The sequence below is a fragment of the Bos taurus genome, chromosome 3 (assembly GCF_002263795.3).
Source record: "Bos taurus isolate L1 Dominette 01449 registration number 42190680 breed Hereford chromosome 3, ARS-UCD2.0, whole genome shotgun sequence".
Lineage (NCBI taxonomy): Eukaryota > Metazoa > Chordata > Mammalia > Artiodactyla > Bovidae > Bos > Bos taurus.
The window spans coordinates 98,486,387-98,504,857 of record NC_037330.1 but is presented as its reverse complement, the minus strand read 5'-3'; the positions used below and the strand labels follow the sequence as shown (position 1 = coordinate 98,504,857).

The 18,471-nt window shown below is 55.2% G+C and overlaps 1 protein-coding gene across 2 annotated transcripts in view; it reads right to left on the bottom strand.

The window, feature by feature from the left end:
• Positions 1-4,781: 4,781 nt before the first annotated feature.
• Positions 4,782-18,471, bottom strand: part of TRABD2B (TraB domain containing 2B) — a 221,439-nt gene continuing 207,749 nt past the window's right edge. For both annotated transcript variants that reach the window (XM_005204874.5, XM_002686409.6), the window contains one exon: positions 4,782-10,128. In XM_005204874.5, the coding sequence (XP_005204931.1) occupies positions 9,947-10,128 (182 nt within the window). In that variant the 3' untranslated portion in view covers positions 4,782-9,946. The remainder of the gene's footprint in view (positions 10,129-18,471) is intronic.

Sequence of the window (18,471 nt, the reverse complement as noted above, 5' to 3'; positions counted from 1 at the left end):
AAAGCACCAGCTTCTAAATGTGTGCAGTGAAGTAGTCCAGGTCTGCACCTGCTCACCACTCAGGCCACTGCCCTTGGCTGTGCCTGGACCTCACCCTCCAGGGCTGAAACACTTGCGGCCCTCCAGGGGCAGCGGCCGCTTCCCGACCCTGCACCTGGCTGCTGGTCTCTGCAGCCTGCAGGGACAGCAATAACAACTAACCATGTATTGGGGCTTGGTTTCCATCCACTATCTCATTGCAACCTTATTGTAACCTGTACCAGAACTATGTTTATTATGCCCATTATAGAGATGAGGGAAATGAGGCTGAGAGAGGGACTCCTTGGGAGTGGGGGCAAGGTCAGGGCCAGGCCCCAGGACCCCTGAAGACCAACCCGTGACTGGTGCTGAGCCTGAAGATTCTTTGTTGGAGGATGAAGGGTGAGGGGGCTGCTCTACTGAACTGGGGGACTCAAGCAGGGAACTTGTGTTTTTCCAGTTTCCCTGTAGGGAGGAGGCTGCTTGCTCCCAGGAGTGTCTCTAGAGGCCTGTGTGTCTTGGCCCCTCATCCTAGGCCGCAGTCTGTGCTGGCAACCCGTGCTGTGGCTACCTTGCTTTCACCGAGACCCTGCTGTGTTACAACTCTAGATGGTCTGGTCCCTCCCCCTGGATTCTCCCTCATCCGCGTTTTTCTTTCTCTCCACCCGAGCCTCTTCTGACTGTGTTTTCCTTCTCCTCTTCCTCTCTCTGCAGCATGGTCTGTCTGTCTCCCCCTCTTCTGTCTCTGTCTCTCTTCTGCTGACCCCTCACTCCTGGATCCTCACTCCATCTTCTGTCAGTTTTCTCTCTTGTCCGCCTGTCTCCTGTGTTCCTCTCCTCTCTCCCTATTACCATCCTGCTCCGTCCTCTTTCCATGCTTCCTGAGTCTCGGGGAATAGGAGGCAGGTGAAAACTAGGGAGGGATCATCTGGGAAGCCTGTGACTCTCCAATCCTTGTCTGGGGACTTGTGTCTCCAGGCTGGAAATTTTATCATTCTTTTTTTGTGACTGATCAGGGAGGAAGAAATGGAAACTACAAAGAGAGAAAGCATAGGAACTGGTTTGCAAGCCCAGAACTGACATAAAACAGGGTTTTATGAATATTTTCTGAAAAATAATTTCTTTTTATGGTGCCATTTAACAGTGGCTGGCCTGCCTTGCCTGGCTTCCTGGCTGCAGTGAGTTGCAGATGGAGGCCCCCAACTCTTCTCACACTTCCCAGCCCCACCCTGCCAGGAATCGGCCAGGCCAGGGTGCTGCCTCTGCTGCAGCAGTCCGGTGGGTGATGATGAGGTAGGGAGAGGGGAGACTAATTCCTGGACCATTCAGTGAGCCCTGGAGGTCCCCAAACCCTCAACTCATGGGAGCCCAAGGTGGGCAGATCTAAGCTTGTGATTTGTGTCCACTCATAACCCAGACATGGCCAGAACATTCTGGCTCCAACCTCCCTGATTAAGATCATCCTGGACACCAGCTCCATGGCTGACGTTGAGACCCTCCCAGAGTCAGTGGATTCCCTGGGGCTTATACTCAGGGAAGTGGCCCTCCTGGCTTCCAGTTCCCTGTTGTTTGACCGCACCACCTCTGCTTCACTCCATGCCAACTGGCAGCGAAAAGCCCCTCCCGTGGTCCCCTCATCCCAAATCTCAAGCCATGGGGACTATACTTAGGATCGGCAGAGCAGATGGAGTTGGGGTTCTTGCTGCATCCAGGAAATGACTGTTACCTGCACGTTTTCTCTCTGCCTAGGAGATGCTGTGCCTACTTCCCTCAGTTTCTCTGTCTTCCCAGCTCCTCATTCCTCTTCCCTCCTCTTGCCTCCCTTTCAGAAGCACCATGACAGGATTGCTCCCCTGGTCGTAAAGATCATTTTCCCCTTTGCCTCCTTTGAGGTGGGGGATGGTGGTAGTTTTCCTTCCTACCTCAGGCACCCACAGAGGAATATCTCCACATGAAAATGGCGGTTGCTGTTTCTCAAAGGAATTTTATTGACTACAGTCGGCTCCACCTCCTTTCGTGTAAATAAGGAGACAGGTCCAGAGAGGGGCGGAGCTTGCCCGCGGCCACAGTGCTGGCCGCAGCAGAGATTGCAGCAGCGCAGGGCCTGCGGTCCCCAGTACAGGTTCCACTGCAGTGGACGCCGTGCCGCTGCAGGGTGGGCTACAGGGTCCCAGATGCTCAGGGCCAGGAAGGAGGGGCCTCGGGGGACACAGAAAGATGGAGGCGGAGCAAGGGCCCAGAGGGGAAGAGATCAAAAAGAAGAGTCAGAGTCAGAGGGAGCTAGAGATGGCCAACTAGCCCGCCTTTATCCTGGGGTAGGGATCACTTCTCCATGGAGACTTCCCGGCCCCTCGCCCACACCTCCCGGAGTCAGAGAGCCCTCCTCTACCTCCTCAGCGTTGTGTCCTGGTTCTGAAGCTCTTCCCCACCCTCTGTAGTTTCCTCCCTGGACCCAGCTCTGATCTTTGTAGCTGAATGGAGAAAGCCTCATATCTGGGGCCACTCTACAGAGAGGTGGGGCTGAGATGGGGTTCTCCCGAATCTAACGATCTGTTATCAGGAGAATCTGGTTTCTCCCAGGAAAAGCATGTCAACAGGAGCCTGCCCAGAGCTCAGGGCAGGAGAGGTGGGCAAGGCTCCCAGGAAAGGAGGTGCAAACACGTGAGTGTACCAGGTATAAACACTGGGTCTCCCCTCTTGCCACCTGCTGCCATATGGAGAGCAAGGTGTCAGGGGCTCTGATGAGTCCCTGGTCCCCTTGGTCACTCAGTCCATAGTGTCTGAGACCCCATTCCTAGGCCATAGCTTCTTGAACTGAGGACTACATCCCCCAAGGAGGGACAAGGGCTCACTTTCCCACTGTCTAGGCAGGTAGATGATGGCTTCCTTTCCTGAGTACAACCAGAGCTCGAGGGGTAGAGAACACGGGGTCACAGGCTACAGCTGTGATATTTACACTATTGATGCCAACTCTAAAGACCATCACAGTGGGGCAGGGGGTGGGTGGGGAGCAGGAGGCTTCCTATCCGGAACTCTGTCCAGAGTCAGTGGGTGGGAGAGAGGTCTGGGCTGGCTCCAGGACACAGAAGAGGCATTGGGCCTTGGATGGGACCTAACCTCACCCACTGCCCTGTGAAATGGGGGAGGCAGAGGCCTCCTTGCTCACCTCACAGGCTGTAGCCAGCACAGCAGAGCTTGAGTAAAGGTTAAGAAAGCAGTCCGGGAGCTTAACTACTTGGGTTGCAATCCTGGCTGTAGCATTTATAAGCTGTGTGATTGTGAACAAGTTACTTAATCTCTCTCTCAGTTATTTCATCTATAAAATAGAGATAAGAGTTGTGAGAATAAAATAAGACAGAAATGCTTGGAACACTGTCTGATGCATAATAGATGTTCAATAAGCATTTGCTCACCGTTGCATTGTCAGCTTTGTCTCGCGGACGGGCCGCCCAAGTGCAGTCCACATTATTCTTCATAGGAGCCAGCAAGTACTCATTAACATGGTCAATGAATTGGCTCTGGTGAAGGCTCTGGGATTTCAAAACTAGAAACCTTGTCCACTCCAAACCTCTTGGTGACCTGCCCCCTTCTGCCACCGAGTCCCAGGGGCCACGCTTCTTTCCTGGTGGACCCTTACAGCATGGTCACCTTGTGCAGATCCTAGCCAGCTAACACTGTGATATCTGATATAAAAGCTCTATCATTTACCTGAAGTCTTGCCTCCCGTTCTTCTTCCTCCCCTCCTTCACTGACTGTGTCTTTCTTCCATGAGCACTCACTAGATGTCAAATCCTGGGCCTTGACAATATAGAGATGACCAACCACAGCGCCGGCCTCAGGAAGTCAAGGGGAAGGACAGCCACATGCAGGTCGTTTCTGCACAACCCAGGTGCACGGCAAATGGGGTGCTGTGGGGCCAGAGGGACAGAAGGGCTGATGTGGCTTGAGGATTAAGGGAAGCCTTGTGGAGCAGATCTTGCTGGAGTTGGGCTGTGCAGGATGTATAAGAGCAATGAATGAGGGGGAGAGATGCAGAAAGACAAGGAGCACCAGGGGAAAGTGTGTGCAAAGGCAGAGGATGGAGACAATTAGGGTGAGTTGAAAAAACACAGAGACAACCAGCAACCCTGCAGTGCTAGAAACCAGGAGGGGAATGGGTAAGATGTGAAGTTCATGCTGGGGACACGGGCAGGTTGAGGTTATCAGAGGCCTTGTGTGACCTTGACTTGTGTACTGGGAACAGTAAAGCCATGGATGAATTTGAAAAAGCCAGGGAGGTTTGTGGTCGTTGTTGTGGTTTATAGAGCTCAGTTGGGCTGCCGGGGTTGTAGGGGGTGGTGGGTGGAGAATGGGCCAGAGAGCACACAGCCCTAGTTGGCAGGGGAGAGTGAGGACACCTGGGCTAGGCTGGCGCCGGGGGAGGGAGAGAGGTGAGAGCGTGAATAAAGTTGAGTCAGTAGGTGCTGATGAGTGAGAAGTGAGCGAGGGGGCCCCACGAGTGAAGCCAGGTTCCAGGTTGATTGTTCAGATGAACAAAGCTGGAGAGGGCTCCGAGGACCCCACTTGGTGTGAAGTCTCTCAAGCCGCTGGGCCCCTGCCCAAACACCCTCCCAGAACCTGCCTGCATTTTCACATGGAAAATGGGCCCATGCCAGGCCCTCTGCACCACCGCCTCAGGTCCTGGCCCTCTGAGCAAAGGTGACTCCCCACACAGCCCCCCGCAGGAGGAGGGGGAGCCGTCGGCATGCAGAGACACCGTCACGTGGAAGTCATGATATCTTTTATTAATATATTATGCTACAAAAATATTCTTGGCAAAATAACATTAATAGCATCTTTCTTTGTCTTCTATTATATTCTTAAAGAACTCTTCAGGATAATTCACAGAGGTGAGAGGAAGAGGTGATTAAAAGCACAACATCAGGAATACCTTTCCAATACATTAAGATCTGAAGCTGTGTCACACAGTGAGAGTCGGGCCGGGATGTCCTGCAATCTCTCTGAGGCCCAGGAATGGGATAGGGGCTCTGGCTTCCCTTGCTCTGGGCTAGAACATCCCTTGACCAAGAGTCAGCCCCTGCCGCCCCAGCCACTGGGGGCCCAAGATGGCTGACAGCCCCGCCAGAAACTTCTTAGACTGAGAGTCTTATTCAAAAGTCCACTTTCCCGCAGTGGGACTTGGGATGGAGCGGCCCTTCAAGGCGCGCTACTCTGTCACCTTCCTTGCCTGCCACGTGCTCCTGATCCCATGGCAGCCCTCAGGTGCTGGGAGGAAAGCTGAGTACAGGGCTGGGGAGCGGGGAATGCCTCACCTTTGTGGAGCCCCAAGATTGCACATGGCATCTCCCAAGCAGGAAACAAAGTCTCCATTTGACAGATAAGGAGATGGAGGCTCAGAGAGGGGCGGGGACTTGCCCAAGGTCACTCAGCAAAGTGAAGGAGTATCTAGGCTATCTCTGGCAAGGAAAAGCCTACACTTGGAGAAAGAGCAGGGAGAGCTGAGAGGCTTCCTCAGTGGCTCATCAGTAAAGAGTCTGCCAGTAATGCAGGAGACGCAGGGGACATGGGTTCGATCTCTGGGTCAGGAAGAGCCCCTGGAGGAGGAAATGGCAACCCACTCCAGTATTCCTGCCTGGAAAATCTCAGGGACAGACGAACCTGGCGGGCCACAGTCCAAAGGGTTGCAGAGAGCCAGACACGACTGAACACACACACACGAGGGAGAGCTTGGGGTGTGCTGATGCTCCTGGGAAAGGGCCAGGCAAGGCTCAGGAGGTTCTCAGGACTCCCCTTTTCTCTCCCCCAGTGTTGGGGGTGGGGGGCAGGGAGGCAAGGAGTTCTGGGCTGGGAGCAGGGGCCTGGGTTCCGGTTCAGCCTTGCCCTACTGCCCAGAAGTCCCCGTGCCCCAGGGCAGCAGGCGAGCGTGCCAATTCGCGTCAGGCCCGGCTGGGCTGTTGAAGAATGGGGGTGGAGGGTTGGGGGGAGTGAGGCTGGATTGATTTCTGAAACTTACTGGTTTAGAGAGCCAGCCCGGGTGATTGTTTTGGCTGCTTAGATGAATTTTTGGAAAAATAACAATGTTCAAAGAACCTGAGTATTAAAGAGCCAGGAGGCACCCTACCCCACTGCCTTGCCAAGACTTCCACTCTCCTACCACATCTCCAGCCAGTGGGCCCACTGCCCCTGCGCACACACCGCTCCTGACGGGACACTCACCGCTTCTAGGGACACCTGCCATCTCACAACAGCTTTGGCTTTGCGGAGACCCTTCCACCAGCAGAACTCAGGTCTGCCTCTCTCCTTCCCTTCCTTCATTCACTCCTTTCTTCCTCCGTCCTTCTCTACACATGTCTTGGGTGGCATTTTTGTGTCCAGTGAGGACACAGGGATGAATTCACAAGACCTTGCCATTGAGGAGCTCACAGTATGATAGGGGAGCAGAGACACAGTCAGTGCAGAGGGCTTCCTGGAGGACGTGCTATCTGAGTTGCTCCTCAAAGGATGAGCAGTTAGGGGTAAAAGAAAGGCATTTCCAGGCCTGGGAAACAGCATGTGTGAAACAGCCTGTCCTGGGAAGGACAAATATGCTTCAGTCTGGCTACGCTTCATGGACTCCAGATCTTTGACTCTCAGAGCTGGTGGGGCCCTTGGTGGCCCTTTGCAGCTTCCTGCAGCTTCACTTGTACACCTTCATGGTCCCTGCCTTCACAGGATTGCTGGTGCTCAGAACAGCCTGGAGGGAGATCAGGAGACAGGGCCATGCTGACCTGACCTAGAAAGCCCCTTGGTCATTCAGTCAGCTGTTCTGGCGGACAGGACCCAGGGCCACCAGGAACATGCTGGCTCTCAGTCCTTGATCTCCTCCACCTGCCTAAAAGTCAAAGTGAGAGTCCTAAGCCAAGGATTTAGGATCTTAACAATGCTCTCAGAGAAACAGGGGCATTTTGTGAGGAGAGGCACATATCATATGCCGGAAAAAAATGTCAGCAGTGGTGGGTGGATTATTCTAAATCATGTGAGTGACTGCGGACGGAATGATGGTTCCCTGGCCTGGGAAGAGAGAATTCAAACGCCCCAGCTGTGCAGATTTCTGTCCATATGGCTCTGGTCTTTGGGGGTATAAGTCAGCAAGTTCTCTACTGCTTGCGGGGACTTGAGGGATGTAAGTTTCAAATCCTGGCCAGTGGGTGGTTCCTCAGGGACCAGTGGATGTGGGCTGCAGATGTCTAACTCACACTGGCTCCGGCTGTCCTGTCAGCATGTGTCTACCTGATCAGGCGGCCCATCCGTCGGCGGCCCATCCGTCTGCTGCCCATGTGGCTTTCTTTAAACACTTGAGTACTTGGTGGAGGGAGAGCTTGGGATCTCCCAACCTGCTCAGAGGAGGGATCTGGGGAACCTGCCTGTGGTCAGGGGCCTGGACAGAATGACCTGTAAAGTTCCTTCTAAGAACCTGGGATTGGGCTGCTTGTTGCCTCTTGACGATGAACTACTCTAGGCCAAGAAAGGCAGCTAGATTTGGCCCCGGCGCAGAGCCTGGCACTGTGCGTGTTTGATAATCACACACTGCGTTAATTTACCTCTTTGGCCCCACGCCTGGCACAGATCTGGGCATGCGGTCAGGTGCTTGGACTATTTACCAAATGCTTCATCTTTAATTAACCTCGGGCTCCATCTCAATACATCTCATGCCACACTCTGCCCTGAACAGAGGGAAATCTGGCCTCTGTGTTTCTAATTCCTTTACACTTATCTCATCCAAATAGCACTCCGCGCCATCTATTTGATGTCCTACAGGCCTTCTGAGCCTGCTTAAAAGTCAGCTAAGCCCCTTCCGGCTCAGAAATAGGAAGTCACATTTCTGCCAAGGATAAATGGACTCCAGCCTTGGCCGGGGTCAAGTTCAGTTTACGGTGTGGTACCCACGGGGCTGGCTGGACCCTGTGAAGCAGAGCTCAGGGCTCCTGCCAGGTCTCAAGTTCAAACATATTCATTTGGGTCAGAACTGAAAAGAATTCAGCTGTCTGCCAAGACGCCCCTGGGACTTCTGACCATCCAATGAGTTGCCCAGAATTCTACTGTTTCAGACAGGAGGCAGCTGCCAAGCTGGGCACAATGGCACTGATGCTAATCAGGCCTGCTAGGGAAGCCCATGGTGTGGCGTTGCTGAGGAGCACTGAGCCAGCTGGGGGTCAGCAGACCTGCCCAGTTGTGCAGCCTTGGGAAAGTACCTCACCTCTCTGGGCCTATCTTCTCACTGTTCTTTTCTGTCAAATGAGGGCCCTTTCCGCTCTTGCATTCCAGGACTCTGTAACTAATGAGCTGCCAGCCCAGTGAGGGTTCAGGGATGGGATGCAGCCAACCTGGGCCCTCTGTCTTCTTGGCTGTCACCCTGGGGACAGAGGAGCTGGTCAGTTTCTCTGAGTCTCGGCGACCTGCCTTCCCCCGTTTGGCTGCTCTGTCTCTTCAGGCCTATCACAACTATCCTCCAGCCTCTCTGATTTGGCAGGAAAGCCTCTCATTGGCTCCAGGATAAGACAAGCTGGGGCATGGGACATGTGGCAGAGCCTGCTGCCAGAGCCCTTTGGCTGGAGGGGACCAATGATGACTGTAGCCAAGTGGTCTCTTTGGCTGCAGTAAGAAGCGTGTGCTGGCCCATTTGGGTGAGATCTGCCTCCCTTGGAACTTTCCTCTGCACAGAGAACCTGACAGACATGGTCTGAGAGACAAGCGTTGCTTTTGAGTCACCCTGATCTAGGGCCAGGTGCTGGCTGGGGCACACTGAACAAGTCTCTTTATCTCGAACAGGGGCTCAGTTTCCTCATCTGTGAAATGGGGACAATCACATCTCACAGAACTGGCGTGAGGATCCGTGATAAAGTGAGTGTGCAAAATGCCTGCCAGACTTTGAACTAATGGCAGCTCTCATTACGAGTATCATTACCATGGAATTCCTAGAGGCCCCGTCTCTAAAACTGCCCTTCTGTGCTCCTGTCCTTTGGCTCAGCTCACTCCATTTGGTCATGACTTCAGCAGCCTCTCCTGTAAGCCGAGATGGATTAATGATACCAGCCAGAACAGGGGGGTCTAGACTGACACCCCGGATCTCCCACTTGCTTTGTGACCTTGGGCAACCACCTTCTTCTCTTTGGTGAGTTTAACCATCTCAGTTTAACCATCTGTCACTTGGAGCTGGGGGGACCACCTCCCTCAGCACCAACAGCCCTTCCCCCACCCCAGTGCTTTGGTCGGAACACTTAACAAGAGTTCTGGAGGGCCAGTTCACAGACACTCAGGGTTTTCAAAATAGCAGCATTCTCTTTCCTAAAGTACCTTCCCAGCCCCAGGATGCATCCAGGGGAAGGAAGGACCGTCAGCATTCACATCTCTGGCTCCCAAGTCCAGTTTCACAAAAGCTAAGCCTGTCTGCCTGCCTCTCCCTCTGAGGACCCCACGGCGGGAGAAGCCAAACCAGCACGCTGGAGGACTCCACTGATCCAGAAGCTAGCCAGTTCAAAGCCACGGTCCCTGCAAGGTCGCAGTTGTCCTGGCAACCTGGGTTCACCTCCTGGGTTGGCGATGGGGCTAGTTATTAACATCGGCCACATAAAAATAGTTTTATCAGTAGAATAAATACATTTTTCTTTTTTAATATGGACACATATTTTACAAAAGAGCCCCATAGCACTATGGGAAATTAAGATCCTTCTACAAAAAAGAAGATGTAAGTCAGGTACAATAAAGCTCTAGTGTTTTAACGGATCCCATCTGGACTGCCCGAGAGGTGTTGAGCACCCCTGGAGGGTGGCAGGGGCAGTGGGTGCGGCTGCAGACCTTCCCGTCGGTTTCTCTGGCTTCTTTTTCTGCTCCGGGCAGGCATGCGGCCGAGGTCAGGAGGGTCCGAGGGTGTGCAGCAGGAAGGAGGCTACTATGCTGGCAGCAATGGTGAGGAGTAGGCCCAGGGCAGCGGGGGAGCAGCTGGGCGCTGAGCTACTGGCGGGTGCTGGCTCTTCCTGCTGCTGGAGTGGGTCGGAGAGCTGGAAGAGGGGCTTGGCGGTCCCGGAGCTGTGCATGGTCTGGAAGGGCTGTGGGGGTGGCGAGGCCGTGGTGCTGGAGGGAGAGAGATACATGGAATGTGGCACGGCCACTCAGTAGTCTTGTCCTGGGCTGTGATCTTAGAGTGCAGATCCAACATTTTGTTGAATCTGGGTTTTCTTCCCTCGTAAAATGGAGAAGGAAACAGAGGGCTCAGACGCAGAAAGTGAGCAGCCCAGAGCCACAGAGCTAGCCTCCAGTGTGACCACTCGAGAACTGAGTCCCGGGCAGAAAGCAGTGAAGTGTTTTGGGGGAGATCCATCTGGAGTCACACTGTGGCAGGCAGTCCTCACACCTACGTACGCAGGGGGCCCCGGCTTCCTGCTGCCCTCCCCTCCCCAGTCTGAAGTAAACAGAAAAGAAATACACAAACAGCCGCCACGTACCACAGCCACTGCTAACTGAGCATCTACCGGGAGTCTGCACTTTACTACCAGCAGTATCTCTGGTCCTCAAAACAAATGTTCATCGGGTCTCACCAGCCCCCTTTCACCAGATGAGAAAACTGAGGCTCCACAAGGCCAGCTCAGAGGGAGTGGGGCGGCGCCTCTGGGGGCAGGAGCCCTGGTGACCTCACTCTGCATAGGTGATCCCTCATAAACTGATCAAAATAGAAGCCAGTTTGGGAGGTCACAGGTGAGGTTCCAGGCTCAAGAGAGCCCATGTGAAAGAGACATGGAAGGACAGAGACAAGAGAGTGAGACAGAGAAATAAAAAGAGGTGAAGTACAGAAGGAATTGGCGGGCCAAGGCCAGCACTTGGTGGAATTGGGAAGTGGAGCGGAGGGCGGGGGGCCAGGACCAGGTTACTGGCTCAGGTCCTGGGGAGATAGGAAATTATGAAGAAAGAGAGGGGCAGAGAGCAAGGCAGGGACTTGGGAGGACACAGGACAAGGATGGAGGCATAACAAAGAGAGACCAAGAGGGAGAGGGCTCCGGATAAAGGAAAGGACTGGACCCCACAGGTGAGGGACCTACCCCTGCCCTGTGCAGCCCCAGGCAGCGGAAGGCAGATGGAGATGCAGGGGGAGGATCTGACAAGCTCCATCACCCCAGAAGGTCAAGGCTGGGAGGGAAAGGCCAGGGACATGCAGAGAGGCCCCAGCCTAGTGTGGAGCCAGGATGGCCTCGCAGAAGAGGTGACTCTGTGAAGGCAGCGAGACCAGCTTGCTTATGGCTGAGGGCATCTCCAGTGGTGAGAAGAGTACTTACAAACTAAGGGCCCTGCTACAGTTGTGCCAGCATGCTGTTGTTATTCAGTCACCGAGTCGCATCCAGCTCTTTGCCACCCCATGGACTGTAGCACACCAGGCCTCCCTGTCCCTCACTATCTCCCAAAGTTTGCCCAAGTTCATGTCCATTGCATCAGTGATGCCATCCAGCCATCTCATCCTCTGATGCCCTCTTTTCCTTCTGCCCTCAATCTTTCCCAGCATCATTAGGACACTGCTAATCCTCAAGACAGCACTACGAAGCAGGCAAGACCATTATCCCGTTTTACTTGTGAAGAAACAGAGTCACAAAGAGGGTAAGCATTAATAACTCATTCCAGGACACACAGCAGGGATGGGATCTGAACTGGGCACCCAGTGGGTGCTCACTAGCAGCTGACAGCTCGGCAGGGAGCCTGCCCCTCTCTGGCTGTCTGCAGAACAGGAAGCCTCCTCCCTGTAGAACACTGCCCACTCTCCAGTGCTTACCTGCTCTCCCTGATGGGCTGCTCATGCCCCAGATAAGCCAGGAGTCCCTGTGCCATCTTGGCTGTGTTCTCACATGCTGGGCATGAGACCCCAGCCACTGGCCACATCACTGTGGTGAGCCCTGTAACCATTACTGCTGCAGCCCAGCCTCATCTCTGTCCCAGCCTGACCCTCTCACCCACACTGGCTTAGCCTCATTGGGGAGTGGGGGATGGGCAGAGGAGCCCAGGGGTTATAAGCACATCCTTGTCTGTACATGGATCGGGACTTCTGATCAGTGTGTGTACTCGGCAGTGAAGGGGCTTGTCACTCTCTGCCCTAACCCTCCGTCTCAGCTCTACTCCCAGTCATGCTGTGGCTGCAGGAACCCACCGCATCTTCTCACCCTGGACTCTACAGTTGTTACCTGTGTGCTCCTGTCTTTAGAAATTCCCAGAGACCTAATCAGGAGAGGAGGGTGCAAATGCTTGTTATGCACCATGGATGGCAGGAAGGTGTTTCTAGACAGAGACTCTGTGGGTGGCACAAGAAAGGGGGGGCAGATGGCTTCGAATGCCCTTTATGACCACCCCCCAAATCTGGCCTGTCCTGCCTCCCACCCCGTGCCAGCCTTCAGAGCACCTGAGACCTTTCACATGATTTGGTGTGGGCTGACCTCACCTTCCCAGGCTCTCTCAGGAGTACTACCCTCCCCAGTCACATCTAACGTCACTGCCATTTTCTGACTCACCTTTGAAGGCCTGAGTCAATGTCCCCTCACCTGGAGACCTCTTTGATCTGTCCTCCAAGCCCCAAGACCCCTGGAAGAGTTGAAGCTCCTACCAAGCCTTTCATATTTCTCACTATTCACTGCCATTGGCACCTATTTCTGCACATGAGGCTTGAGTGGGTTTTGTACATGAGGCATTATGTACAAAGCAATGCCTGGTACGCTGGGACTGCCATATGGCATTGGCCGTTTTTAGCATGATTATGACGTTTGTGTCTTCATCTCTCTCACTGATAGCGTCCTCCACATATGGAGCACTTCCTGTATGCTGGCTGACCCTGTGCTCAATGCTGTACATGAATCATCTCATTATCCCCATTTCCAAGATGGGGAAACTGAGCCTGAAGATGTGCAATGGACTGTCTGCCTCCCCAGCCTCAGGTGGGCTGAGGTGCCATCCCTAAATGTGGAGATGGAGAGCCTGGGAGTAAGCATGGTGCTTCCTGTCGAGACCTCACATACCTGCGGATGGAGGCTTGCCAGGGTCAGAGAGGACGCCCCTGTGGTCTCAGCCCTGGGAGGGGATCTTGCCCATACCCAGGAGGGCCACTACCACAGCCCCTTCCCTCCCTTTCTTTTCTAGGGAAAAGTCCCTCCCAGCTGCTGCCCTATCTTTTCAGCTCAAGCAGCCAGGAAGGCTGGCCTCAGAAGGGAGGCTGAGCTGCTACCTGGGATGCCCAGAATGGGAACCAAGGCTGGCTGCAGCCAGCCCCAATGTAAGAAGGGAGACAAATAGAGATCTTGAAAACTATGTCTCACAAGGTGCCCAAAGGCATTTGCTTTCACACTTTGAAAACCAAAGATGCAAGCTCCCGCTTTGAGCCTGAGTAGGGGTTTTATATGTTTGGAAGGAGTCCCAGGGAAATGGAGTGAGGTTGCTGCGGGGGTCGCGGTAGACAGAAATCCTCTCCAGATGCCCCCACATCTTGGGCCCCCTCTAGAAAGCCCAGGCCCCAGTCCAGATCCCAGCCCTGCCCCAGGCTCATGCTGGGGAAAATCGTCTCATGGCAAAGCGGCCTCAAAGCCAAACCAAACACCCCGAGTGTTCCCAGGCTCTACAGACAGCTGGCTCCAAGGCCTGGGTGTGCTCAGAGCTGACAGGGACCCCAGTGTGGGCAAGGACCCTCTGTCTGGGTGAAGAGCCCGAGGTCCCTGTCCCCTGCATGACTTTGGGCAAGTCCTGCCCTCGAGGCCTCAGTTTCCCTGTGTACAATGAAGGAGCAGAAACAGACCCTTGGCTTTAAAGTGTTTTTGAGCTGCAGAAGCCAGAAGTGGGATCACAGGCAGAAGCTGAAGGTATAATGCACAGGAATGCAGGGCTGGTGGCTGAGATGCGGCAGCTGGCTTCCCTGAGGCCCCACTGCGGGGCTTCCTGGAGTAGGGCCCCCATCCTGGCACTAGACGGTCCCTAAGAACCACCCAGGACTGGGTCTGGGGAGTCCTGGGGCTGTGGCTTTCTTGTAGTACAAGCAGATGGGCTCCTCAGAGGGCTCCAAGGAGACAAAATGAAGATGGAACTGGAGGCATGAGGGCCTGGCTGATGGGTGGCCCTGCTGGCTGGTGTGGCCCTCTCGATGTGGTCAGGCTGGAACCATCTGGGCAGACCGGGCAAATGCAGGCAGAGATCTAAAGTGACCGGTATGACCACAGCTCCCTGTCCTGATATCTAAGGCCCCTGCCAGCCTCCAGGCCCTTGGCCACAGGGCCTTCTCTGTCAGGACTGCCTCACCTTCCTCTCAGCTTCCCTGGGTCACTTCACCCCTCAGGGTCCCCGACCTTCCTCCCCTCACTGACTGGATTCCCTGCCAGGCACAGGCAGGCTGGCTGTGGCTGCAGGGCTCTTTCAGCTGCACCATAGCTGGGAGCAGCCCCTGCCTGGCCATGATCCAAGGCTCTTCCTGCTCTAGTCCCCACCAGCACTGGACGTGGGCTGGGCACCCTGCATGTGGCCATCACATTCTTGTTTAATTGTGTGCTGCTCACCCAGGGGCTCATTTAAGCCTGAGGTGCGCTGACGGCCCAGGAGCCATTTCCCACTGGGGGACAGGGCGGGTGGTGCCCTAGACCTGACTCTGAGAGTCAGCCACCAACCGGGGGACAGATGTTCCTGAGTGTCACCAGTGGCCTGATGCCAGCTCACCACTGTATAAGCACCATCTTTTTACTCTAAGCCTCAGAGCAAGGACGAGGAGGGTCTGGGGATGCTGCCCAAATTTATCTGTGCTCCCATCCACTGAGTGATCTTGTTCTCTGATCAGATGGGGTCCTGGCATCATGAAGAGACGCTGAGCACCCCGTCTAGTCCCGGGAGACAGCCTGGCTATACTGTGAGAAAGCTGAGCTGGAGAACCTCAGGGCAGGCCGGCAGGCCAGTGGGAAGTGTGGAGAGCCCTCCCAGGGGCCCAGGGCAAGAGGACATAGTTCTCTCCTCCTCTACGGGGCCTTGGGCCATCTGCTCAAACCTTGGGGGGAAACCGAGGCCCACGAGGCCAATGACCCCCTGCTTATGCGTGTCCTGCACCCCAACTCCTGTGTGGAGGCACCTGCAGGGCTCTGCGTCCACCACATACAGACGCCCACCTCTGTGCTTGGCTTCCGGCCATGCGCAGAGCTCGGGAAACGCTCTCTCCCCTGCACCTGCTCCCTCATGACTGTCCCAGCACCCTGCTCCCTCATTTATCCAACTCCCTGCCTCCCCCAACGCCCAAGCACACACACACACACCTGCGGCCCAGCGGTGGACTGGGGAACAGCAGAGCTGGTGTGACCTACAGAGGACAGCCAAGGCACTAACTGTGCAAAAGGACAGACCTAGCACTGTCCCAGATCTGACCGACTGGGGCAGTGGCCTGCACAGAGCCTGCGTGGGAATCGACTCCGCCCTGACCTGCCCCCTGCTGGTCATGCCACTGCCCTGCTGCCCCCGATCCGGCTGACAGACGCGGGGGGGTTCCCTGACAGCGCTCCACCATGGCTGCTCAACCATCTGCGGACATATGCCCCACCCCTTCCTCGGGTCCCCATAAATCATCCTGCCACGAGCCGCTGCTTCTCTAAACTTCCTTCATCGTGTTTACATCTGGGGTAATGAGGGGCGAGGGGAGGCCAGCCTGCTCCAGGTGGCGTCCTGGTCGGGCTCTTCAGCCCCCTCCTCACTCTTTCCCTGCTTCTCTGACTCATGCATGCGGTCAACAAACACTCCACGAGGCCTCTGGTGACCCGGATAAGTCCAACCCAGCTCTGATCCCCAGGGCCTCCCAGCCTAGACGCAAGTGAGGAACTGCTGTCTGTGTGAGAGCATGCCAGGACAGGGGCACCCGAGGCACCCACGGTCGGTGCGGGTGGGGTGAGGAGGGGGGCTGTGGGAGCCAGGGCAGGGGGAAGCACAGGGAACACGATGTGGGGAGGAAGGGGAGGAAGAGGGAGACGCTTGCCAGGCAAGGACACAGGGGCGTCTGCATGGTGCTGGACGACTGTGACTCTCAGCATCTGACAGACCTGGCTGCAGCTTCTGACTCCCTACCTGACTTGAATCTTGAATATTCATTGGAAGGACTGAAGCTAAAACTCCAATACTTTGGCCACTTGATGTGAAGAGCCGACTTCATTAGAAAAGACCCTGATGCTGGGAAAGATTGAGGGCAGGAGGAGAAGGGGACGACAGAGGACAAGATGGTTGGATGGCATCACTGACCCAGTGGACATGAGTTTGAGCAAGCTCCGGGAGATGGTGAAGCACAGGGAAGCCTGGTGTTCTGCAGTCCACGGGATCACAAAGTCGGACATGATTGACCGACTTAACAACAACAACAGCAACGACAACCTGATTTGACACACGGTCTTGGGCAAGTTACCTGAGCTCACTGAGTCTCAGTTTCCTCCTTAGTCAAGTGAAGCTGACTTCCAGGACTCTTGACAGGACTGGGGGTCATGATGGATGTAAGCAGCTGGCACAGCAGGAGCTCAGCTCCACCTCAGAGGTCCACTCACACCCATCCCCCCTCAGAGAGAGAAGCAGGGACAAAGGTGGGGGTGGGCCATGCACAGTCTGCTGGGGGGCAGCACACAGCTCAGCCAGGACCGGGCCTCTGGGGTCCCACAGGACGAGGGCAAAAGCTCTGCATCCAAGTGTACCCGGTGAGGGGTGGGGCGGCAAGGGAAAGCTCTGAGAATCTCAGACTGAGGAGGGCGCTGTGCTGGGGCGTGACTGGGGGCCAGAGACTCGGGAGGACCTCACTTCAGGATCATGGGTGGAAGACGAGGTCAGGGAGAGGGAACGGAGAGCAGAGGATGGAGCCAGTGGGGGTGACAACTGTTTTGTGCTCAGTCGTGTCTGACTGTGAGACCCCATGGACTGTAGCCCACCAGGCTCCTCTATCCGTGGAATTCTCCAGGCAAGACTGGAGTGGGTTGCCATGCCCTCCTCCAGGGGATCTTCCCGACCCAGGAATTGAACCTGGGCATCCTGCATTGCAGGCAGAGGGGGAAGCAAATTGAGAAAACCCTGAATGGAATGAACGCTCCAAGGAAAACAGTACTGTCAGAAGGGCTGCAATGGACTCCAGATCCCCTCCAGAAAGGTCTCCTCTGCTTCCTCTTGGAGAGTGGGAAACTTGGAAGCTCTACGAGGATGGGTAGGGTGAGACCTGGGCGTGGCGGGAGCTGGGCCCTTGCATCTAGGTCCTCGGGGACCTCAGCGCTGGCTTCCCTGTGATGCAGAGAAACTTGCAACACACAGGCTGCCGGTTGGTGGAACCCTCCTTCTCTAATCCAACCAGATGGAAGAAAGTTATCCAACCACAGTTTATCTATTGGGACTGAGAAGGGATCCCTCTAGTCAAAGAAAAGCTGTTTTCTTCTCCTGAAACCAGGCTCTGTATTCCAGAGAGACATTTTGTGAAAAGGAAACCGTTTGGAGTCATTTGCTGAATTTTACCTTTCAGACGTGTTTAGGAGCTGGGGGTCTGTGGCTGGAGTTGACAGCCCAGCCTCCCTGCTGTCACCCCAAGGGCCAGACCCACTGCTGGCCATGTCTGGTCACCTGGCAGGTTGATCGGGGCCCAGGGTGAATGGCCTGACTGGGGGGTTTCATGGGCTGCCAGCAGCTCCCTGGTGGCTCGCGAGCCCTCTCCAGGGCTGAGGAACAGCTCTTGGTAACGCTGTGCTCTTGTTCCTGATTTGAAGGAGGCAGGCCATGGCAGCACAGGAGCCAAATCTGTCGAGGCCAATATAGCTACAGCAGTGACCCCGCCTTGGGCAGGGCGGGCCTGTGGGACCCCTGAAGAAGCATGTTTCCCAGTAACCCAAGGCAGGCGCTCGGAAACCAATGTAGGCCCAAATGAGCAATGGACTCGACTCTTACTGGCTGGAAGGCTCTTTAAGACATTGCACACGCTGCACATTAAGGCTGTAGACTGGACTATGTCAGCTTTTTGTCTATGACTCAGAGACCTGGCTGAGGGAGGACCTTGAAGGGAATTCCTGTGCAACCCTGGACAAGCCCCCGCCCCAGGCCTTGGTTCACCATCGGTAAACTCAGAGTTGGATCCATGTTTCCCAGAGCTGCTCAGAAGACTCTGGTACATGTTCAACAAGCAGCTTTCCCGGTCCCTGTGCAGCATGTCCCCATAGATCAATCAGGTCCACAGTGGGGCCTGGGATATCATTTAACAAGTACCCAAGGAGATTCTATCTAGGGATACTGAGGAAAACCCCAGGCAATGATCTTTAGGGTCTGGGTGGAGACTCTGAGTCTCCAAGGGCCTGGTGCTGGGCACAACGTCCAGCGCTGGGCTACCACGGTGGGCAGGACTCTGCCCTCCCTGGCGGTCACTCCCTGGGACGTCCTGGCTGCTCTGGTGACACTGTTCACCAGATGTGGAGATTTCTG